The following is a 25,849-nucleotide window of genomic DNA, read 5'->3' on the forward strand; positions in this document are numbered from 1 at the left end:
GGCTGTTTTATTTGATATTATTGCAATTTCAATATCTGTTTTGAAAACAAGATAAACGCAGATTTCTCAATCGTATCTTAAGAGGCTGATTTCAAAGATTTTACAGTAGTAATGATGCACAAACTAATCAATCGTAAAAATAACAAATAATGAAACATAGAGGTTTTTACACAGGAAAGACAAACTGATCTTCTCACTATACCTCGAAAGTCCATCTGCCAGTTGTGTTGTGTTCTTGGATGAACTGTCTCTTTAAAGCGCGACCACAAGATATTAGTAGTAGATTTGTTTTGCTGTTTCTTTGCTTGAGGACTCTGTGATTCATTCTTGAGATGTCTGCTGGACGGAGGTTAACTCCGTGGCTTACCACAGGCTGAACATCCACCCAGTCTCAACAGAGCTCCACTCTGACATCCGCACCACCTCCAGTCACAGAACCACTGGAGTGGAAACCATTCACTGATGTTTTTCCTCCCGTGTCTCATAGATTTGAATGTAACTCACAATCGGCACGGTGTACAAGGGAATTCCTGTAACGCTCTGGTACAGGAATAACATGCTGGGCAAATCCCAGTGGTTTGCTGCAAACCTCCAAACCAGACCTGACAGATCACTGGATGCTAAATATCCTCACATGCACCTCGTTTGTGCCATTATCCTGAACCCTAAACACAATAACAACGAATCCCTCTGGGCCTTTTCCAATGACTAAATATGCACAACTGTTTACAAGATGCTGAATTACTGTGTACGACCGTTTCCGCATGATTTCCATTCTGGCTGTTGCATCATTTGGAAGATGCACCCATGAATGAACAAACAGCCGAGCAGGGGTCTGTACCATAGGATTAGACCGTGAGCCCCTAAGTGCTGGTAGCAAACTGGAAACTAAAAGGCCAACAACATATGGCACAGGGGTTTATGGGATTACGCAATTAACAAGGTGACTCAGGGAGCTGTTAATCTGCAAAATGTCCCCGAGGGGAGTATATGGACACTGGGACTGTGACGCATGGAAGGGGGGGAGACACGAATGTTTTGAGCGTCCGCGACCCGATTAAACGCAGACACCTCTTGTGTGTTTGGTTTAAGCCGTCAGGTCTAATTGTGTTAAATGTGGAACCGTGCGTCCTGACGCGCTCGGTGCGTCTCCAACGAACGTTTCGCTCCCTCATTCGAGCCAAAAACACACAACAACAACAACAACAACAACACGAACTGTGGCTTGTGTGTGTGTCACGAGAACACGGTGCAGTCAGCAAGAGGTTCATTAAGTGTAATTAACCTGACACATTGTGCGCCCCGGGTAAAGGCACCACACTCATGTCAGCTCGGATGCGCGCAAATCAAACCGCGCGCTGCGAGGAGCTGCTGCGTGACGCACGGATTGGACCACACGTCCGTGAGAGGACACTGCTCCTCGAATCATTCATGAAAAGCAAATTAGACTCGTGTGTGTGTGAAAGCGTGTAGAGTCATCTGGGTTTTTATATAATCTGACAGGGAACCGTCCGGATTTAAGAGGAACACAGTGGATGTGGATGATGCGTTATTCTCACAGATTAACACAACAGGACCCGCTCTGCACATAGTGTTTGTTCCAACACAATCACAGGTGTTTATTCCCAGTTGCATCCCATGTCTCCCACACCCCTCAGGGACTCCGTGTACCTGGATGAGGAGTCTTACCTTGTGGGAAGGCGTTGGGCTGCACCGCGTACAGGAACGTGTGCACCATTTCGAACAGGATCCCGATCGGCCCCGGCTCGTAATGGGCCAGAGTCTCGTATAGTCCCGCGGGCACATAACCGAAATCCAACTTTCCCGGGGGTGGCAGTCTCCGCGGCTCCGTCTCCTGCTGGAGTTCAGCGGCCGCCAGGAGCAGCAGCCCCGGCAGCAGGAGGAGGAGGACCCCGCTCCTCCACATTGTGTCCAAGCGACAAGTAACCAACCCGAGTGCTCTGTCTTCAAACTGGGGTCAAACGAAGCCGAGTGAACGCTGGAACCTTCTGTTCTGGTTCCCTGTCAAGAAGAGGAGGAAAGGGGCGAGAGTAGAAAAGTGTCCCGGCGGATGAAGGACCGCAGCTTCTCAAGTGGCGCTGCCCGCGGAGAGGCTCCGTCTGCGCATCGTTCCCCCGCAGATCTGAGGCTCCAACGATAAACGCAAACCGGGCGATCTTCTCCCCCCCCCCAGTCTCCGGTCTCCAGTCCCAACGAGATGAGCGCGCCTGTCGCTGCCGCTCCGGCATCCGTGCGTCACGGGAGAGGGCGGGGGTGCGCGCCGCCGCTGCTCCGGCGTCTGCACAGGGAGGACCGGTCCAGAGGGAAGCGCTCCTCCTGCTGGGAGAGGAGGACTGGGACCAGTGGATGTGAACTGCTTCTATTTTTCTGTTTTAAATGGATGAACACAAACATTTATCAGCTGAAACATGTTCAGACTGAGACGAATCTCTATGAGGGGAAAAGGCAGCGGTGGAATTGAAGTATACGTAGATTTACTCATCTGTTGTACTTCATTAGGCTTCAATTTAAAGGAACCTGGTTATTTATTAAGTATGTAAATGGTGCGGAGTCCCAACTGCTTTAAAAAAATATCTACAACTATAAGTCCATGATTTGGAATTTACTCAAGAGGAAAGTGTGATGGGAAAGATACTTAAACATCCAAATTAAAACTCAGTACTTCCATTGGATTATATGTGTAATAATAATGATAGCGATGGATGAAGTAAAATACACAAAATGTACTGATGTAAAAGTTCCACTTTAACCTAATTTAGTAACAGATACTAACGTTTAAATATACATAAAGTATTAAAAGTAAACGTATACTTGCTGAGTGAAGCCTACTGCCTAATGCAACTTATTAAACCACTAAATGTTTATACTGAATATTTTACAACCATAACACAGAGACTCATATTAATGAAGAATGCAGCAGATGATGTGAGCAAAAACACCAACACTACAGGTAATGCTGATACCTGTAGTATAGTAAATGTGAAAAGTACTTCAGTAAAGATAGATAATAAATGAATTATATTAGACCCCAGCAATGATTCTTTGATAAGTTTAACTGATACCAAGTTATTAAAGTTTATTAATCAGAATCAAAGCTGTTTGGTAGTTTTATCTACAGTATCCTGAGGTGAATGAAACTTTTAAGAACCATTTCCCTTCGAACAAACTTTCCAAGTCTCCTTTCAAACAGGTGCTCTCTGTCTCCCCGACCTTTGACCTCTCCCCCCTCCCAGAGGGCAGACACAGGATACCTGAGTCCAGCCCAAAGGTGCATCCTGATTGGTGGAGCAGCATCAGGTGGACTTTTTGCTTGTCTCTCGGCACAATCACATCCTTGTCCTCTCCGCCGGTGCAGATGGGGCCCCGGACTCTTGGATACAAGGGGCCCTCTTGTTTGGGGAAACTTTGGTCAGTGGCTCTGAGCACCGACCCTCACTGATCACACTCATGCACAGGGGCAGATTGGACCTTCAGCTGAGGAGAAGCTTTTCATGCACCGGAGGAAGAAGTAATGTCACTGCTGAGGACTGACTTTGTTGGTTGAGCCAAAAGAAAACGATTTTTAAGGGATTAAGTTCAGCTTAAAAGGAAACCTGATTAAAGTTAAGGCATTTAAACAGATTTTAAGTTTGAGTTTAAAGCCTTTAATTCATCTTTTGTACTTGAACTCATTTTGTTTCTACACATGTATCAGAAGTAGCATCACATCATCTCAACCCTGTGACTTGTTAGAGTCTCTCCAAGTTCCACTACGACTGTGGTCCTGCCTGGAGACGACTTCCCGGTCACTGTGGCACATCTGAAGCTTGTCTCCGTCCTCTGCACTTTAAGGAGATTAACTCTCTAAGAATGTCTGCAGCAGATTTACTCTACCTGACCTGAGCTCCTCCACAGACACAGGAGCTGCAGCTCTGCCTCAGGACAGGTGGAGACATCCGGGGGCTGAACACGTCGGCTTACAGGCGGCGAGGAGCTGTAATCATGTATTTCACATACACATTCATGTAGTTTAACAATACACAAACTCAAGGTGCACTCACAAGCTTTGTCCAGAGCTTTTGGCCGAATGACAGCATGTGATACAGATTATGATTACTTGCACATGCACATTTCATGTTGATCACATGTGCATTCTCAGATATTTCAGAGATATGTAAACAATACATGCTTCACAGTTTGTGTTTCACTTGTTTAATTGATGCAGATGCTATGTTTTAGTTTATTCTACATATTAACTACAACAACACTGCAGTAAATCTTCATTTAATCCTGGTTTTACTGTTCGGTTTAACAAGTGCTTTGTTGTTTTGTCCTCCCACGCCATCATCAGTGAGTGATGCTACACAACACTTTGTCAAATGTGAGACTGTTAAACAGCAGCACAACATTCATCCTTCAAAATGACCATGAGCTTGAATAAGCACCTCTTCTCACAGGTTTAGTATTTACTGCAGCACTGATTGTATCAGACTGAATTAGATTTCGCAGAGTGAAGCGGTTCAACGTGGACTGAGTGTTTCACATCTGCATTTTGTAGCTACAGGAAATGTCAGTTGTTTTGTGCAGTGGAAAAAAAAAACTGACTTTCTGACCAGACATCCAAAGAGGAGACTGTGAATTATAAACTGCTGAGAACAAACATTTAATTGTGCACCTGGATGAAACATTTAGCAGTTTTTAAATTCTGCAAAAGTTGTTCACGTCTTTAGCATGTTTTTTTTATTCTATCCTGGTTTTCCAGACTTGTGAGTTAAAGCATCTGTAGGTAGAGGATCCAGACAAGTCACGAGTTACTCTACCCATAAACTGTGTGAGGGGAAGTAAAAGACACTGACTGACACTGAGGCAGAGGGAAACTTGAGGTGCAGCATCACATCCTCAGGACTTCACGTTTGGACAGACTTAATATAAACCTGTTTCCAAATAAATGAAGAGGCTCCAACAGCAAAAAAACGCATAAGAGAGGAATATCTTCAAAAAGACAATCAAATATACCATATTCCCTTATTATTCTAATGCATAATTTTGATTAAAACAACACACTTAAAAAACAACTTTTTATTAACCCAAAAAAAGAGAATTTACATAAAATTAAATAAGGAGCCAAACCGATGAAACAGAGCAGGCAGTGTATTGGACCATCGCAGCTTTCATAAGAACACTTCAGCCTCGTCTCCATCCCGGCCCTGAGCTCTGCTGGGGGTCAGCTTCCAACCAATCACCATGAGGCTCAGGACAGACCAGAGGAGATGAGACTTTTCACAAAAACCACATGAAGTTCTGAGTCAGAGTTCATGCACCAAAATGAAAAAGAACAACAACTGGCAGCTTCAAAAATAGAAGTATCTTATATTACAATCTCTCTCTTCAAAACAGAATAAAATCAATGCTGATATGTGTACACCTTATATACATCTATATTCTATATCACATACATCTTCATTTTTTTCAAAGCAAAACATTAAAATAAAACCTTCATGTTTTATAAGTGCCTTTGTAATTCCATAATGAATTAGGGAGACCAAAAAGACGAAATTTAATCTATATATTATTCAATTTACCCACTTTTCTTTTCAGACTGTTGAAATCACTCTCAGCACTAATATTTAGATCTCGTTCCACTCGAATGTATTTGTCTTTATAATTCAGCTGAAAGAAAAAGCTTGATGCACAAAGCTGTTGATGCAAAGTATAGACGGCAGGAACCAGGACGTTCTCCAGAACATTCCCTAATTGATTGATTGATTGATTTCAACTTATTGAGATGAGATTCTGCAGCTGAAACATTGGGTCTGGTTGCAGGAAATGTATGCACTTTGATATTATATGTTAGGGAATAATAGATAATCTTGTTCCAGCTTAATCACAAACATGTGTAACAAATGATAGCAAATACGACAATATATCTATATATATATATATATATATATTAATAGATATATATTACATATATTGCCTTTATAGGTTTTTCATTGCAATTAAAGAAAAAGTTTAAATCAGTTTAAATTAAAAAATTCACTAGATCAGTCCACAGAAAAAGAATCATGCATTCAAACAAGGCATTTTGTTGTGGAAATATTGCTTCTTTTTTTTTTCTGAGGATGTAAACATTAGAACATCACTTGAGAGGCCGATGAGAAACAGGACCCGTCCTATTTAAGACAACGTGGTCCATCAGTGCAAACATTCTCCAGACCGAAAGTAACGAAGAAGTATAAACAATTTCTATTCAACGACAATCACACTCGTTAAACCATGAAGGATGTGAGATGTAAAATAATTTGTCCCGTGGGGCAAAGTGATGACAAACGTAACCTTAGCAGGAAGGAAACTGAGATTATTTTCAGCAAAAGCTGTTTTTCTGTGTAAGTGGCTGGAGAAGCAACAGATTTAGTGTCGGAGCCTTTCAACATTAGAGCTGCAGCTTCGGGTAATGCCCTGCGCTGACTGGGCCTTTGAATAAAAGGTTTCTGTGTCGGCTGCTAATGACGGAACGTGGCTGCTCCACTTTAAGCTGCTCTTTAAAAACCCAAACAAGCCCCACCGAGGTATAAACTTTCACTTTGGTCGGAACACAGCGGTAGATGAAGCGAGCAGCGAAGCAGAGACTCTAATATCAACAGTGTGTGACGGTTAATTGCAGTGTTTACTAGTTTGTTCTGAACTGTGAGCGATCCTTCATCACCAGCTGTGTGCGAAACAGATGTGACCAATTCTAAAAGTTCATTCTTTCTCTTTGTCTGTTGCCAAAAAGGTACAATTTATAGAAATAGTAGAGGCATCTAATTAAACTGTATTATATGTGCAGGAAAATATATTTTTTATTCCGCTTTCATGTCTCGTTAATCATCTCAAGACCAATTAAATGTATCTTTCGTCTCTACCGGGACCTGACCCTCAGTTTGGAGGAAACTCTCGGCTCTGACCACCTCTAGTTCCTCTTTATTGAACAGTGTGAATAACCTCAGTAAATCTGATGGTGCGGCTCCTAAAAGAATAATAAGTTTGTCTTATATATTGATTTGATGTTAGACCTACAACTAACATTCAGACTAAAATACCCTGACATTTGTTTTAACTAGAGGGAAGAGGGAACACTTGATGCAGATATAAATGGCGCCAGGTTGTAGTTTAGAAGTTATTCTGGGTTCTTTTCAAGCTGCTGAGCAAACTGAGAAACTTCTCTCCTCCTGGTCCCAGTGTTGCTCACACTGGAAGTGCTTGTGTGCTCACACATACGCCGGATCACACTCTCTCAACACTGAACCATCCTAACACATACTCTCTCACACACACACACACACACACACACACAAACACACCAGTTCCTCCTGACGCCTCCTCTCCTCTCTCTCCTGCTGAAGATTTCTTCGCCATCCTTCTTGACTTCAGGCTTCAACCACAGCGGGATGGTCTCAGGCTGTGTCTCTGTTCACAATAACGTACTGTGTCGCCAGTGACTTGAATAAATACTCAGCTTGTTGCTGCTGTTGGCCAGGAGAGCCGGGCTGAGAGGCCTCCGCTGTCTGTCCTTCCTGAGTGGTTCATCACTACAGTCACTGCTGCTGCTCAGTCGATGCGGTTACCGCAGATTGTGAACCGGTCGACCTCCAGCAGGTCATTTTTGGGAGTCCTGTGCTTCAGCTCAGCGGCGGCTTGTGCCTCCTCCTCCTCCTCCTCCTCCTCCTGTTCTTCTTTGCAGAGTGAGGCTGCGGGTTGTTCTGGTTCAGGTGGTGGAGATGGAGATGGAGGACGACTTGTTGGTGCAGCAGGAGAGGAGTCGGTGGGCGGGGGAGGAAACAAGTCAGTCCTGGGAGTCGGCTGAGTGGTCACAGAGGAAGAGGAGGAGGTGGAGGAAGAGGATGGTGGACTGCAGGGTGTGGCAGGGACCTCCTCCACCTTAGATTCACCTGTAAAGAGCAGATGGCAAAAATGTAAAGACATATTCACCGGACACTTTGGCAAATGGGCTCTTACATTATGAACTGTAAATAGAGAAGCAGGGTCTGTGCCCAAGAACAACAAACAGGTTGAAAACTCTCAATCATCATGGAACATAAAAATATGTTTTATATGGAGACAAAAGGAGAAGTGAGAGTATAAGAAAGAAGAGTTTTAATAAGGTGAGCATAGAAGAGGGCAAAGTGGTGTTCTTCTTCTAAAGAGTTGTTCTGGGTTGAGTGACAGGGAGTGATTCAACCTGCCAGGTCAACGACTCACACAACCCACAACCGCCTCACTGCTCACATCCAACAAAACCCACACCCGCCTCACTGCTCACATCCAACAAAACCCACACCCGCCTCACTGCTCACATCCAACACAGCCCACACCCGCCTCACTGCTCACATCCAACACAGCCCACATCCGCCTCACTGCTCACATCCAACACAGCACAGGCAGTGAAATGTGTGCAGAGCAGGAGGCTGAGTCTGAGCCTGCTGCTGCAGCACAGTTGGCTTCCTTCACAATCCACTGCATTATGTTAAGAGAAAACACTGCAGAGCATTGTAACTGTGAGCCGCGTCTCACATTTGCAGAATCAACCAAACAGAATAATTCATGGTTTCAGAGAGAATCGAGCGAAGCAGCGTTGGATATTAACAAGCCTGTCCACAGAGACGAGCGCCCGGCCGCGGGTGATCTGGAGACAACAAACTTCCAGTTCTTGCTGTAGACAGAGTTGAACCAACACTTTACAGTGCAACACACTGAGCATATAGAAAGTGTGTATATACCATATGTGTGATTGAGAAATACATTATAAATGTCAAAAATTATAGTAGACTTTAAAGAGACACTACAGGCCACAGAGAACAATGTGTAAGCTATTCTGCCTTCTATGATTTATTTATCTAATAATTGACTTTTGTCTTTTGAGATGGTCACTATCACAGACGAACTGATCCTGGGTCAAATCCTTTCTACACTGACTATATCAAAAGATGGAAGAAGAGCCAAAAAGGGAAAGTGTTGGGTCTGATTTCCACGTTATATTGTGATACAGTGATTTTATGTGAACAACTTAATGTGAGATGCAACAAATGTATAAAAATTAACACTCAACTGTGGCTTCTCTACAGAGTGTAGCCTGTATACCAGCTTTATGCTAAATGCACAGAGCCAAACAACAGACACAAAGTTATAGACTTGCTGGTGACTCACTGAGAGGATCTAGAATCTAAGAATCAATTATAAAATCAAATATTTTTCTGACATTCCCCAAGTGGTAAAAAGCAATTAATTTGAGTTTTAGTCATTCATTTGTCAGACTTTTTTAACAAATCAGTTTTTTCTTGTTTACATGTGTTAATAAACACCTGTATAGGTGTTTACACTGAATACACACACACTAGTCACTTCTCCTCTGGACGTTCCGTGAGCCTTGATAAAAGTTATCCACCATATGGCAGAAACTGCTCAGTGACCGTTTCTGCCCTCCGGCTGAAACAGGCAGTAAAGACAGATGGAGGATCTCATGTGTTATGCGAGTGCAGATTATTGTAAAGACAAAGACGTGCAGATGAACAGATTTGTGCAATGAATCCAATGGAGCAGCAGGTGAAGCAGGAGCCGCCGACCAGAGTAGATCAATGTAAGAAAAGTGAGCAAGGTATCTGAGGTCGCTGGTTCAAATCCCAGCCGCTGAGCGTTTGGGAGGCAGAATAAGAGACTTGCATCAATTTCTCTCCAAATGTAAATCTTATTAGTACTGTTATTAGTAGCTACAATTGTTTGTATTACCCAAAAGCAGATTTCCACAAAAATTGCCTTCGGGATTTTGGAAATTGACCAAGAAACCAGACATTTTGGCGCGGATCTCGACAAGGGGGCGGGTCCAGCACTTTAAGTGAGGTCTAGCCCCTCTGCTGAGTGCCATCTCAGAAATCTATATGTTGGAGCAGGGTGCCTTAAGCTTCCTGTGGCAGGAGCTTTGATGTTTGATGTGACACGATGCACCACCAGGATCTTTGTTATTTTAAAGCTCCTGGCTCCGTGCAGCCAGCAGCTCTGTGGCACGAGGGAGAAAAACAATCAGCAGGGATTTGGTTACGGACGTCAGGGAGATACTGCCGCCTCCGAATCTGTGTCTGATTGTGTTTGTCTGTGACTTTCCATTCGAGGCCCGGTAAACAGTTTGTCAAGATATTTACATGAGTGTTTATCATTATCATTTCATGCAACTGAAACTCAGCAGAAAGCGCAGGATGGCAACTATCATCTGTTTTCACTATCAGCTGATCATTTAAGATCCAGATTATTTTTCACTTTTGTCCTTTCAGAATGATTTGACTTACTTTCCAATACATGTTCTGTTTATTGACTAATTGATTAAACAATTATTTATACAAGCTTATAACAGCCACACTATAAAGCTGAAGTGCGACAACCTTGTAGACTATTAGACCATAGACCTTGTATCTATTCAATGTTTCATAATTTATCGGCTATTCAAGCAGGAGGCATGAGAGCAACATTCAACATTATTAATAAGCAGGATCAAATCCCAGGACGCCTCATTTACTACTGAAAGAAGAAGGAGGCTCTTTAGGGTCTTGCACATCTTTCATATCTTCTTATACATATGTTTAATGTTTTACGCCGATTGTCTATGATTACAAATCATGTATGCAATTCTAAACGAATACGCTTGATATTGTATATTCTCTGTAATTGGTCGCAAAATTAAGATAAAACTTCAATATATATACACATATCATGTATTTAGAACCAGTATCGTAAACTTAAACAGGCAATAACTTTCTTGTATTTGTTTTTGGCCACAATCTATTTAAACAACTTCTCAAATTCAAGCCGTGGGGTTTATTTTTCACCTTTTTGGGACTTGGAGTTGTGATTCTGACATTTGACAAATGTTTACTTGTTGGTAGCTTCTGCTTTTGATCATCATCAACTCCGAGGGAAATATTTATGACCTAAACGAATGGGATTGAACCAAAACACTTAAGTAGCGACTGCACAATGAGCTGAACCTCTCAGTGTAGAGGGCTGTGAATTCAGGTGATGATTCTCAGTGCAACAGTAACATAATGCACCAGTGACTTCAGTCCAAGAGTGTGTTGGTCATAAGTGCAACTGCTTTGCGCTGCCTCAGGAAGCCAATTTGCAAAAAAACACACTTGACCTTTTAAGAGCAAAATGCAAATGGGGACAAGTGCATTTGCTTTTTAAAAAACAGCCTGAGAGGTGTTTGTGTTTTACCTGAAGGTGTGGGACATCTGGCCGGCTCAGCTTTACTGGGGGTCTTTGCAGAGGAAGAGGCAGTGGGGGTGGAGGGCTTCTCAAACAGTTTGTCCTCCATGTTGGCTCTCTTGACGTAAACACACGACTTCCCCAGGAGCACGATACTGTTCAACACTTTAAGTGTAACCAACCTACAAAGGGAGAATGCACAGGTTAACAGGGTTGTATCTCTGACTGAAAGAATCAAAAACTGTTTCCCTCTCTGCAACAACTATTGTTATAGTTGAATATACTTTCTCTGGAGTGATAAATATGGTTGATGAATATATGCATCTAAATTAAAACATAATAAGAAATGTAATTTAGTCACAACTGGATCTGGGCCACGGCTATAATGAATCTCCTCAACCATCTGGTTTCAGTCGCCACTGTCCATTTCCCACCACTGACACCAGTGTGTTGATGTGCACCATCCCTCTGTGTTTAGCTATAAAGCCCAGACCTTGACACGGTGATGAGAGAGAGACGGACACATCGGGATATGTAGACCACCGCTCGCTGCAATAGGATGCTTAGAACAGCGAGTGTGTCTGCACAGCTGAATCTTTGCCACAGCGCAGCATTCTGGTCAAGCTATTTTTAACTTGGGGGTGGGGAGGGCCAGAGATGGCACTAGAGATGACAACATTGTATTCTTCACCCCGAGGGAAACTCTTCAATGGTACGAGCCCAATGGGATCTGGCAAATGAGAGTGAGCGAGGCCGTCAGCGGCTCAGCACGGGAGAACGTGAGGCCACAGCGTTGATGCTTATGTAACAGCGTGTGTCTGAATCTGACTGTGGGTTTATGACAGTGTGTGTGTGTGTGTGTTAGTGTGCATCCAAGAGACTGCAAGCATGTCTGTGTGTAGTGGTTTGTGTTATAGAAAGAGTGTCTGTGCATATTTGAGACTGTATAAATAAATAGGAAATCTTAACATTTAAATATTCACTTGTACATGTCTAAATGAATACAATGTTCAGATTAAGATAAATGGAAATTAGGCTTTGAGCTGAATTTCAATATTCTGTAGTTCAATAAGGAAAGGCAGTGAATTACTACATATCTTATCAACATATTAATCTGCATGAACAACTTAGTCAAATCAGTTATAGCGTTTAAATCTCCTCTTGAGCTTCTCCTTTGGTACATTATTAAAATATATGCAGCATATGCAAAATGAAAATGTCCTGTACGGTTACATCAAGAGCAGTAATATTAGGCTCAAGGGTTCGCTGTGTTCTGGATGCTGGGGCAGAGTAATGAAGAATAAAAACCCTGCTGCAACATTAGTGAAGCAAAACCTAAGACTTACCCAAGATAAAAGAGGAAAACACACGTATATGACAGGGCTCCCTGCACCTTGACTGAAGTCATCACCACTCGGATAAGCTGTTAAAACATTACGAAGCAGAATGAATATCAAATTTAAAGTTTTTCTGGCTAATATTTATGTGCTAGTGACTAATTCTGAATAGCAACAGACGGCCGCCTGTCTTACCAGAACAGCCAAAGGCAGAGGGATGAATCCCATCCTCCGAGCCACTGAGTCACTGTAGTCAGTACAAGCCTACACAGTGACACACGAGCACAGATTGCAGCACTCAACAAAACTTCATTGATTAGCTGCGTAGGCCCAGCGCTCTTTATGTAAATATAAGGATGGTGATATGAAGAAGAGGGGGTCGCTTACATTTTTCTGTCGACTGCTGACGAGCTCGAAGGCCAGACTGGCTCTGTATTCACTGTACACCTGCAGGAGGCAAGACAAAGAAGGGACTGTGAGAAAATAAGGAAAGCAGAGAACCATATATAACAGTTTTATACGTGTACTTTGTGTGACACGTTAAAAACGATTCTGTTCTTACGTCTGCAGTGATGTCGTTGAACTTTGTGATGAAAGCGTGTTTAATAATGTCGACAGCGACTTCAGAGGTGACGACCATGAAGACGTCGGGGAACAACACCCACAGGTGCTCTGAGGAAAGGAAGCAAACAAGATGATATTTTTTAAATTCAATTTCAATGTTCTCCTCATCTGGTGGCTGATATGCTTTTTAAACCTCAAGGTTTAAAAAAGCAAGCAAACTATTTCATCACTATGAGCAACCACCATCATTTCAGCCATGTGATTGGTTATTCAAACTTTGGAGCTTTAAATTGACAATAATTTATGTGTTTATATTAATGTATCAGATGACATAGCAACAAATTTGAAAGTGTGAAAGGGATGGCTCATTAATAGCTATTAGCTGAGATCAGGTGCTTTATTTCTGCTGCAAAATCCAAACAAGGAAATTAAGTTACCATGGAACATGAGTGAACAACTGGGGACTTAATCCGTCTTTAGCAACACAGAGCTGTAGCTCAACTGGTGCTTGTACGTCAGTGTTGTGATTTCAGCCGACAGGCCACGTCTGTCATCCACTGTGTTTCTGGCTTTGAGCCTGTCAGGAGGAGCTGATTGTTTTCAGAGAGCTGTCAAACACAAACGCTGAGCTCTCGTCCCTCGCTCCACTCTGTCTCACTCCCTGAGGTGTGTGGGAGGCTCGTCGGAAACTTCAGGAAAGTAGCTGCTTAACATACTATTTTTTTCGAGCACCAACCCTTGTGCTGGGATTTAAAACTATGCCCAATACACCTGGGATAACTTACTGTAATAACTATTATAAAAAAATCTATGCAACTCCAGTTTGAAGAAAAACACCTAATTACCTGGGTTCCATGAGAACTGCTCCATGTTCCTGAGACAGACGATGAGCAGGAGAACGTAACTGGTGAACCGCTCTTTGATATCTGCAGGATAAAATAAATCTAATTTAAAATGACAATCTTTAAACTGTAAAACAATCTGGCAACGAAAACGTTATTGGTACCAACTGCATCTTCATTTAAGACACTTTCCATTCTCATCAGGGTTTTGGCAGGGTTCACTTTAAGTCTTTTAAATACCGTTTTAAAGCCACACAATATTAATTAGCATTTTATTAGTTCTATGTTATTCATGCTGTTTATGTTTAAATACATTGTGTGAAGCTCTTTCATTACCTTGTGTATAAAAAGAGCTACAAAAATAAAACTCCTTGCTAAAGCTGTATAGGTGTTAAACAGGTGATAGAACGTTTTAAATTTGTCAGATGTGTCAGGTTAAAAAAACATGCAATGAAATAAGTGGAAATTATAGTCTGTCACTAGTCAGTGCTGCACAATATAAGCAGTTATCTATTGAAATATAAAAAAGGCACAGCTGTATGGGTTTAGCAAAGCATTATCCGCATTAGTAATAAAATGCTACTTATGACTTATCTCCACAAACAGGCACCGATCAGAGAAAAACTGAGAAAATGGCAGATGATTAAGCTCATTGTCTTCTGCTGTCATTAGAATACAATTAGTGTGACTGAGATAAAACGATGCTGCCTGTGGGGATAGAAGAGGAAACACACAATACATCTGCTTCTCCAGCAATGGCTGCACTCTTCTTTCAAAGCAGAACGGATTCAGAACAGCTTCCTCTGTAAGGATGAGGAATTAAGACTGAAAACGTTTCATATATAAGCACAGCAGCCGAAGGATCTTAAGAAGAAGAGGATCAGAATGTACTGAACCAATGCACTTGTTTGTAGGACACATTCTTCAGAGGAATTGTTCCCTTTTTTTCCCGGAGTGAGACTCTCAAGTCTCTGTGAATATCTAATTATATGGAGACTGAGAACATCACAACAACATGGAGGGGAAATAAAACATGACAAATGTTGTTCAATTACATTTTAAGAATGATATTTTTTCTGTGTCTTACCACTGTTGGACATTTGGAATAAGTTGTTCTTTTCAAATTTTTTGAACACGCTTCCTTTGATCTCCACGAACTGTGCACGAGAGGGAACAGAAACACAAAGAAAGAATTGTAAATGGAAGAATTCACCAAATGGAAAATAATGTTTCAGCTACATTTCATCACCAACGTGGCAAGTTGAATTATTCTGGAACACATATGCTGACAAATAACTTAAGTGTGTATAATTGTGTAATCTGTGCACTCACGTTGTTGGACATCATGATGGTGAGCAGGGACTTGTTGTGGGAGTTGAAGGCGACGTTGAGGGTGGAGGCTTGGACCATGATGAGGATGGAATGGAGGACTGAGAGGACAGCACTCAGGAAAGCAACTCATTTAAAAAGGCAATTTAACACTGAATACAACTCCATTAAAACCTATCACGAGGGATGGAACCTAACAGTTTGACTGACAACCTCCTAAGCAAAACTACAAGCACAGTGAAAACACGACCCTGTGTCCTGCTCATCCACTCAGCTAAATCTTTATAAAGTACAGTATGAAAACCTAATCTCAAAGTCTTTAATCGTCCTAATTGTGGGATGAGACAAGAAGATAGATATCCAGTGCAGTGAACCTGACTAAGGCTCTGCAGTTCATCATCCTAGTTCCAGACCTGAGCAAAAAAATAATCCATTCCTCCCTTTTAGCTCCAGTGTTTGTGTCTAGCCAAAAGAAAATCAAAGCAAAGCGGATTCTCGTGTCTGTTGGCCAAGTTATGTTGCACTTCCTATAAAAGACTCTTATTCATCTTCTCCGCTGGTCATAAAGAGCTCACAAAGAAATATGAGCAATACACGAGGCTACACTTGTACATCATCTGTTAAAAGCAGAATCTAGACAAATAATTCAATATAAGGATTTAAAACCTGCTGTTGATTTGAGCCAGAAGGATACAGACGTAGAAGACAGCCATGAGGAAGTGAGGGATGACTCCTATACTGTCTCTTTTCCGTTCTTTGGGTTCCGTGGCCGTCCAGTAGAGAGCGTCCAGGATATCTTGACCGAAAGAGGAGAAGAGTCGATCTGCCACCTGATCGATGAAGGCACAGACACAACCATCGTGTAAACAACAGATACATAACATGGAAATATATAAATAGGTCTTTTACACTGTGAGGAATAAAATGTATAAATTGTGAAGAACCTCCAACATGTTGTAGATGATGTAGAGTTTGATGACCGACTGTCCTCGGATCAGGTGGTACATCATGGAGTAGTCCACGTAGTGCATCATGGAGAAGCACAGCACCATGATCAGGCCCTTCAGCACGTCGCACACCTGCGCTGGCTGCAGCAGCCGTGACCCACTGACCACGCACACAAACACACAAACACACAAAACGTCAAATTGTGTAGAAAAACGTAGCGTTGTAATACATTTGTGGTATTTGACTTCAGACTCACATGCCAACATTCACAGTGCAGTATGTCCACATGTAACATGCACTGACTGGTATAATGTGTGTATATGCTCAGAAACACACACATTTTGACAGAGCAGCAGTGTGGAGTTATTGCATATAAACACATATTTTGTAATGTAGTTCCATTACACCTCTGGTAAATTTACCAAAGAAGCCAAATGAGGACAGAGTGGACCCCTGGTTTAATAACGCACTACCAGACCAGTGCGACAGTTAACTGCTCATTATAAAGTCTCTGAATGATCTCTGTAAATTATCCAACATTCATTTCTGTTCAAAATGAGACGACCGACATGAAGAGAAAGGCAACGAGTAGAGATAACACAACCAGAAGAAAACAAGATGTGAAATATTAAAGCTAGAGTCTCAGTTATTTGAAAAGTCATCTCATTCCAGAGATTGATCTCTTTTTAATAAGTTTTTGTCTTTGGTCAAAGCTTCTGCTCGGATAAGATTAAATCGTTTTCGTTCTTATCAACACAACAGACCGCAACAACATTTCATATCTGTTCGAGGGGCTGTCTTCATGGGAGAATATATATTTTAACCAAGATAAAATGGAAATGTTACAAATGGGGTTGGACAATACTACTTGGAAGGAATCACACATGATGTAACGTGCTTCAAACATGTGCAGCTTTTGCAATTAATGGCAGCGGCAGCTTGAGAGCATGTTAAGCGCAGGGCTGACAAATCCATAGGACCGGTTATTTAAAATTTGTGACAGGGATAACCGGGAAGAGCCGGAGAGCTTAATTCCAACACATCCTGCATATACTCCATGTCAGCTGCGTGTCTGTGCGACTGCAAACACCACAAAGCACGGCAGTACAAACACATTTCAACTACTCACCACACGGGCTTTGAAATATTATAACAAAGAAAAGGTTCCCTCGGATTCTTACCTGCTGATGTGAATGTTACACCACGATAAAGCCTAATTACACAGGTTGTATTCTACCAAACGACAACAAATATTTTAATTGCCATCCATTACAGATGTCTACGTCATTAATTACCAAAGTTTAACACAATTTCTCAAGCAGGACTCCACAATTTTCTACTACATCACAACTAAGTGGTACACAAGACGTGGCAGCACAACAATGAGCTGATCTAAAAGCCATTATTACCTTTGTTACTTTTAGCTGCTGTTGATTAACAATGGAGCTCCTCCTCAGCCTTAACATGAGACAGGTAGAAAGAAACCATGCTCCACATGTGGGGGGGGGGTGTAGAGATCTGAACTATTTTAAGAAGCAGCTTCAAGCAGAATTAAGAAAAATGTGTAAATTAGCTGAATAAATCTCAGTTTCTTCTGAATCAGCCGAGCAGTGAGAACAGGAGGGGCTGAACATCTGTGGCTTTGTCTCAAGAAGAAAAGACAATGATTGCACCAGAGATATGTTGCCTTGAGTACAGAATTACACACTTGATTCATTAAGGACTCATGTCATAGTCCTAAATGGCCTCTCTCATTTCTAAGATACTTATGACAAAAGAAAAGATACAGATAAAAAACAAGAATAGACTGAAAAGCAATTTAAGGAAGATGCTCCAGTAATATTAAGGTTTATATGGTTTGATTTCCTGAGGCTACAGCTCCATCTAGTGGTCCGTCAATCATGTAAAGAGGTGGCAGTCCAGTAAAACCTCAGTCGTATATATCATCTACTTCTTAATATTCCTCCATGTGATTTTAAGATATATATTTAGTGTTGTTCTGTATCTTGTGCATCTTGAAAGCGATTCTACTTGTTCAAGGCATCTCAGGACAAAAATACCAGGTTCATATCTTTTATTTCTTCTTATATTTGGCCTAAAATATTAAGTTATTAATTTTCTAATGAAATCAAATGGACAACTTTAATGGACTATATCACAGTTACGATTGCTATTTAAATGTTAAAGGGGCTAAAAGTGAGAAACCTCATCACGTCGCATCTGATTCCGAACACGTTTCTCCGCTGAGGCAAAGCTGCTGCAGCCAGCTGCCACCGCATCCTGCACAGGGCAGACCTCACTATCTCTATTCTGCTCATGTTATCTCCATAACACACACATGAACATTATGCCAGTGCAGTGAGCTATGTGCTGCATTTCAAGTAGCTTTAACTATGTGTCTTTTATACTGTATTAGCCTGAAACCTGGGATTAAAGCTCAGGACCAGAGAAAGAAGAGAAAGCTTCATTTCTGATACAAAACCGTGTTAGAGAAGCCGACTGGTGAGCAGGAAACAGCTAACAGCTGCGGATTTAAGTTCTCTCTTTAAAACTGCTGCAGAGGGATGCGCTCAAACAAAGCAAACTCCAAACAGCTCCAGAGAAGCTGGTCGTTGAACAGAAGTGGAAGATCTGATTCAGCAGGTGAACTTCCAATTTGAGCATCAGCAGCCGTACCAGTGACAAGCAGCACAGTGATGGGAACCAGCATGCACTCTCAGCAAAACCTCCCTTGCCAAGGTCCAAAATAAAAAATAAAAAAGGTCTTTTGAGGAACCAACATGGCGGCTTTGACTTGGGAGAATGGGACATGATGTGCGATGCCAAGCTGTACATGAACAGACACAATGGAGATGAAGAGAGGCCGGTGAATACATGTGAAGGACAGTTCTGATAAAGGTGAAGCCACGACAGGCTGGTGGGAGCGTACCTGCTTCTTCTGCAGTAGGGGCATGTACGTGCCCTGCAGGGGGGGAGGAAGGCAAGGGGACAGCCAGACAGAGAGTCAGAGAGGGTGAGGCGGGCAGGGGGGAGAGGCAGGGACCATTAATATCTAAGTTCAATATTATGTTGTTTTTTTCTTTGTGCGTTTAAAGTAAAAACTGCTAAAATTGTACAGTTGAACATACAAGCACCTGAACAACAAGTGTGCTTTCACGTAGACAAGAACATAATCCTTGTAAGAAACGGTCATCAATAAGCCAAACCTGAATATTCACTACACAAAAAATTCACGAAGACACACACACAATGTCTTGGGGCTATTTTTTCCCCGAATGGAAGAGCAATATAATTGTGGGCTGTACAAATATTATAGAAACAAAATGTGTAAAACTGGTATAATAAGACTGGATATTGACATTCAGAGACGAAGTGGAACTGCAAACTTGACTAATGGGTGTTATCTTTTAACTGAATATGTGCCCGAACCATGAATGACCTTTTCATGCAGGGTTTAGCTCAATAAAATAATCTCAATATCATTTAAAAAGTATGAGAACAGAAGACATGTTGCATTACTAACAAAAGTCAAACAATACAAAATGATCTGACCAAAACTGCCAAAGTAAGCACGCATGTACTTCAGCGTGTGAATTCAGGCTGTATTGTTCTTGCTAACATGCACAACTCTTTGTGGAGGTTGTGTTTTATCAAGGTTTGTTATATACCAAATGAATATTCTCACTTCCTCTCAAATTGACATATGATCGTTTTCCCCTTTACAGGTCAAGGTTGAGCCACTGAATTATGTTCCAAGCAAACAAGGTCACATTCATCACTTCTCTCGTCTCGACATTATGCCCTGACCACAAGATTTCCTACTTGTCAAACAGAAATGCATTTGCATAAGGCAGCATTTTAAAAAGGTGATTATGCAGACAGTATTTCCCGTGCATGTTTGATTCTTATGTGTGTGGATTGCAGGTGAGAGTGTGAGAAGTACGTGAAGAGGCTCTGACCTGAAGCCGCAGCACGGCAGGGTGAGGAGGCGAAGCAGGGCGAGCAGCACCCTGATGGGCAGCAGCGTGAACACGTACAGGAAGGCGTCGACACACAGGAAGAAGCCAAAGGTCATCAGCTGGAAAAAGTCGCACAGCAACAACTCAGAGTCAAACAAGGTCTCCAACCTCCAAGTTACACAACGGCCATCGGTAGAAAAGTGGACATCACTCGTCTTGAAGGACAAACAAGTCTTTCAGTATTTTACAAGGACAAGACCTGTATTAAAATACTGCAAGAGCATCAGCTGGAGTGATACTTAAAAGTTTCATCACCTCCAAACACAATTTACACATTTAATCTATTGGAGGGAAAATACTTCCCTTGTTTTTTTCATCCTTCTCATTAATGGTAAACAGCTCGACCACCACATGACACTAAATAAACAAACAGACCTAAACCCAATAACTTCACAGACACACATACCTTCACTGTCTCCCAAAGTCTGAGAGTCATTGCCTCGACATCTTTAAAGGGAATATTCCACAAGCCATGCATTTAATCTATCCTATGTACTATTGCTTCTCACTGGAAAAACCTGAGGGGACTGAGTACTGGTGGGAGCTGGAGGGAGGGATTGTTTCTCATTGGTGGATTCTGTTTGACTTGTCTCGGGGCCTCGTCAGGTACCTAGAAGACGGTAAGCTCGCTGAACGCAGGGAAATGAGTGAGGTCTGTTTTGTTTACACACATTCCTCTGCTGCCCCAAAAGAAAACCCAAACCAGTGGGGGCTGTGTCAGAGAGGGCTTTGTCTATTTAGAGGTTTTTCTACAGAGAGAAACTCACCTCCTAAAAAATATTACCTTTATACTAAATGTAAATGTAAAGCATGATCACAATATCGTCAACATGTCATATAGAACTGGGTCAGTCTTCATAATCGAAAACATTTATATTAAGTTTATTAGGACAATAGTATAATCAGTTGTTTGAAATTAATACAAATATTTAAGATTATTTTAATTCTAATTTGTACACAGTTTCTCAAAAGTGAGGATTATCTGTTCAGTACAGGTATTGTGATTTTGTATTGCTGATCAAACAAAACAAGGTATTTAAAGACATTATCTCAGACTGCAGGCAACTAATACGGCATTATTAATTTTTTTCTAACTGTTGACAGAATGATTATGACAATAATCCCTAGTCACTGATTTAGACAAGTAATGTACTTTTGTTAAGTTTATCAAAACAGTTTATAATTAATAGAGGACTGCTAATTAAGATGCATTTGTTTTAGGAAGATGCATCTAATAAAGTGGTTTGAAGTATAGATCAGTTATTTAGAGAGATCACACTGAAATATGACATACACACGTCTTATGAGTCAACACTGCCCCCTGTTGACTGATGAGAAGAACAACAAAAATAAACTGCTGTCAGTACCTCATATTTTCTTACACCAGTGATAACATATTTCTGGTTTTAGTATAACCCTGTTTTACACAATTAAATTGTTGGCAAATTTCTGTGTCTACATGCAAAAGCAAATATCAAACAATATTTAGTAATCTATATGGTCCTCATTAAATCAACAATTAATAAACAAACTATGAAAATAATATCAATACAGTATCTTCGATAGATTTTTGTGGTCTGTAAACATGTAGTCTGTGCTGACGGACATTGCACAGATGCAGAGAGCTGAAGATAGAAGGGGTCAGCTGAGGTCGGGGTGTGTAATGTACGCTACCTTCTCCAGTTCCTTGGGAATACGCATGCATGTGTAAACTCTCTCTCTGCGCTCCGTGTACTTTGCTTCATTGTGCTCCAGGAAGTATCCTCTGGTGAGCTCTGTGCTGATGAAACGTGTCAACGACGGATCTGGAACAACACAAGAGCAACGGCGTTAGCACAAGGGCCATTGTGTACAACAATTACAAACGCCGCCATCAACACAATGAGGGCGCCGGCCGTCGGAGAGAAGTGAACAAGGGGGAAACTTCTCTGGATGATGGAAACTGAGGGTTTGACGGTTGTTTGTAGCTCAGTGGAATTCAGTGCATCTAGAAAACATCTTGTCAAACAGGTCTATGATAAAAATCAAGATCTTTGTCACGTAACAAGGTTTTTCTCATGTCAAACAAAACCATCTGTACGGAGGAATACGTTAATTACATTAATATTCTGTTATGCTGCTATGGCTGAAAACATATGACACAAAGCAGTATTGTCTGTTGCCCTCTATCATTAAATTCAGATCATAGGGATCATTGGATTAATGAGGATTAAAACGTAACAGGTTAAATTATTACAAGATAAAATGACTATATTAATCCACAACAATTGTAGAGTGTAGTAAAATGCATATGTGGGAGTAAATATTATTATTTGAAGAGATCACCTTGGGCTCAAATTTAAGGAAATAATCACCTGTAATGGAAATACGCAGTTCATTAATTACAGTCATAAACAAAATGAGTTGGGGGAAACCTGTAGAACAGTTGCTGGTTTTGTTGAATCGTCTCAGTGTGAGTTTTACATCGAATGGCCCCACACAGACTTTTAATCCTTTCCACTTGACTTCCTCCTGTGAGAACCTGTCGTGCTCCATAAACCCGAACACCAGGATGAGCTCACTGTGCTTTTACACAGGCTTTAAAACTTTAAAGAAATAAATCACGTGGAATTCAGCAAGATAATTATTAATATCGACGTATGGATTGTTTGGTCCAATCTCACAGTTTCAAATAAATAAACCGCACAAAGACATATCGACATACTGTGCATCTTATCTCAGCAACTGTATGTTTACTACTAATTTGTACTTTCAACTGTAGAAGATGTAGTTTAGTAGAGTTTGCTCTGACATGAGATGTGCCCTTGTTCTTCTTGATTAGATAAAACCACACAGTGCACGGTCAGATGAGAATCACGGGAGAGTGCAGGACACAAAACAGTTGATTGTACTTTTCCTTTAAGGTAAATTAAGAGTATAAGCGTGTATAAATACAGGGGAGAGAGTTGTCTACCTACATGTGTGTGTCACAAACAAATGTCCAAACACATGCAATCTGTCATGGATTATAAAAACCTGACTTCTTACATTAAAGTGCAAACAAATAACTTAGATTAGAAAATAAAACCCACGTTTCTCTTTCCTGCTACAAACTTGAAGTCTATGATCATTATTTATACACAGAACTTGTTAGAAAATAACATTTTAACTCAATAACACAACTTTTAAATGATCAGAACTTCGTCAGTGTCACTGAAGATCAACAACAGACACAGAGTTCAGAAGGAGCTGAAGTGAGGAGTCGGAACCTGGACGTGGGTTTTAACGTGTGTTTCTTCATTCTGAGTGAGTTTGAACAACATGTCTGCCTCTAAACAACAGCAGCTGTTTACTTCCAGTGTTTTTAACGCAGGAGCATTCATCTCTGCGTAAAAAACCCGGAAGTTCGCGCAGAGTTAACGTGATAAACCGCGCTGTTTCTCGGTGTTTGTCAGCAGCCGTGGCCGCGGAGTCACGTCGGTTACCTGCAGACATGTCGCGTTGCTCCCTCCTGACAGCGCTAATGTCGTAAACCCCCAGAGTCTCCGGCAGCCCAGGAGTCAGGCCCACTTTGCCCGACCTATGCGCGTCCTCCCACGGCCTCCTCGGCCTCCTCCTCGCCTCCATTTCGGCTTCTTTCTCCTCCGACACTTCGCTGCCCGACACGTCCGCCATCTTTACTTCCGGCCCGCCGCGTCGCTTCGTGTTACGTCATCGCGGCGTCGGTCACAGGTAAACAACGTCAACATCGTAAATAGCGTCACGTGTCACCAGGTTGGGTTTAAAGTCATCATTAGAAAATGATTAATAGATAAAAAAGTAAAAATAAAAATCTAAATATCATTTGGTTTAATAAAAAACAGCTTAAATACATTTAACAGTTTGTTAAAGATAAAACAAAATAATCACTCACAGATGTTCAACAGAAATAGAAAAATGAATAAAGAGTCAATGGTTTCTTCAAATTGAGAAAATACTTAATGTTCAAAATATTTTTTTTAAAGATATATCAAAGTTGAATATAATAATAAATAATAATCAAACAAGTAAATTATCGACTGTGTTGGAGGAATTATATACATTTTTTAAATAAAGATTGAAAAGTTATTTAAAACATAAATTTGTATTGGTGTTGTAATCAGCAAGAGTTTGTGATATATATTTAAATATCTGTTTAATAACTGAAAATACAAAATTACGAACTTCAGGGGTTTAATTATGAATGCTAAAATTACTTTCAACTTGCATAGAAATGATAATTTCTTTATTATTATTATGTGTACAGCCAAATCTATGTTTCGGCAGAAATGCCTAATTTCAAGCCATAATTATAATAATAATAAACATTGTTGTTTGCTTTGCAGTGAAACTGAGCCGGTCACAAATAAATCAAGCTTTTAGAAAAAAAATATTTTATGTTCACAGTTTGTTGTCTTGTTTGAAGTTTTCTCTGTAACGCGATGATGTACAGTCGGTGAAAAGTTTGAATGTTGTTGCAGTACCATCTTTTCCACCTGGTGTCGCCAAAGTTCCATCAAACCGCCCTTGATTTAAATTCTACCCAACAACAGCACAGAGGATGAAGATTAGGCGTATGTGCAGAACTTTGCAGAGGAGGACTGAGTTCATGTTCCAGCTTTTAAAAATTACTCATCTAACTCTCTGGTTGAAGCAGACTACGACATTTCAAGGGAAAAACACAGAGACAAGAGTTTGAGAGGCGGTGGTCTAGTGGCAGAAACTTGGACTATGGGCAGAGAAGGTCTCTGGTTCGACTCTAGTTCGACTCCACGGAGAAAAATCAAAAATATGACCCTGGATTGATCCCTCCAAAAATCCAAAAGGATTCTCCCTAACCTGTCTAGTGCCCCTGAGCAAGGCACCTTACTCCCCCAACATCTGCTCCCCGAGCGCCGTACATGGTCGCTCACTGCTCTGTGTGTCCTGCACCAGATGGGTCAAAAGCAGAGATTAAATTTCCCTACCTGCATGAGTGTGCCTTTGCATGTCTGTGCATGTGTTTTGGACAAATAACTTAAATCTTAATCTTAATCTTTATCACATCTAGCGTCAACATTTCATTTCAGCATTGTTAAACCAACACTGACATTTGCCTGCTTAATTAGCCGGTGAACAGATGCTGTGTTCTGAATACGGGCGACATATTAAAGATTAAAATCCACACTCAGATGCTTTGTATTGTGATGTTTCCAACATTTCCCAGAATGCTTTTCATACGTTGTGAGTGCATATAAATGGACATAGGGAGGAAGTCGGTATTTGAATACTTTGCATGATCATTTTGAAAACTGTCTGCAAAGCATTCTGGTATTTTGAGGCTTCGTTGGTTGTAAAGAACCACAAGCTTTGGGAAAAATATCTTCTGCTTTTGATTTTTGCAGAATTGTTTTTCGCTTATTAAGATAATAAAGATGTGATTTCCAATAGTTTTCTCCCACCTGCATAAACAGTAACCTGAGGAGAAAACAGCGTTAGTCCAGACGTGTGGTTTTCTAGATTGATGTCATTCTGGGGATGATACTGTGAAACCAACCAGCATGACATCTCCCTGACATCTGACAGAAAAACATCTCAT

General features: G+C 41.2%; 2 protein-coding genes across 10 annotated transcripts in view; both read right to left on the reverse strand.

The window, feature by feature from the left end:
• The window catches only part of prom1a (prominin 1a), a 63,841-nt gene extending 61,527 nt beyond the window's left edge, over positions 1-2,314 (reverse strand). For all 9 annotated transcript variants that reach the window (XR_009921756.1, XR_009921757.1, XM_062394075.1 and 6 more), the window contains exon 1: positions 1,690-2,314. Coding sequence is in view for 7 of the 9 variants with exons in the window: in XM_062394075.1 (XP_062250059.1) it covers positions 1,690-1,927 (238 nt within the window). In the remaining 2 variants the exon portion in view is untranslated. The remainder of the gene's footprint in view (positions 1-1,689) is intronic.
• A 2,750-nt stretch (positions 2,315-5,064) lies between these two features.
• Positions 5,065-23,953, reverse strand: tapt1a (transmembrane anterior posterior transformation 1a). The gene is made up of 14 exons (XM_062393909.1): positions 23,739-23,953; positions 21,949-22,079; positions 20,215-20,333; positions 16,252-16,414; positions 16,002-16,137; positions 15,311-15,408; positions 15,066-15,135; positions 13,982-14,062; positions 13,135-13,244; positions 12,960-13,019; positions 12,768-12,836; positions 12,582-12,658; positions 11,245-11,417; positions 5,065-7,931 (listed from the first exon to the last, which is right to left on the reverse strand). The coding sequence occupies exons 1-14, from the start codon at positions 23,926-23,928 to the stop codon at positions 7,591-7,593; spliced, it is 1,818 nt and encodes a 605-aa protein (XP_062249893.1). The 5' UTR covers positions 23,929-23,953; the 3' UTR covers positions 5,065-7,590.
• Between the last annotated feature and the right edge of the window lie 1,896 nt (positions 23,954-25,849).

This window comes from Platichthys flesus, chromosome 8 (assembly GCF_949316205.1).
Source record: "Platichthys flesus chromosome 8, fPlaFle2.1, whole genome shotgun sequence".
Classification (NCBI taxonomy): domain Eukaryota; kingdom Metazoa; phylum Chordata; class Actinopteri; order Pleuronectiformes; family Pleuronectidae; genus Platichthys; species Platichthys flesus.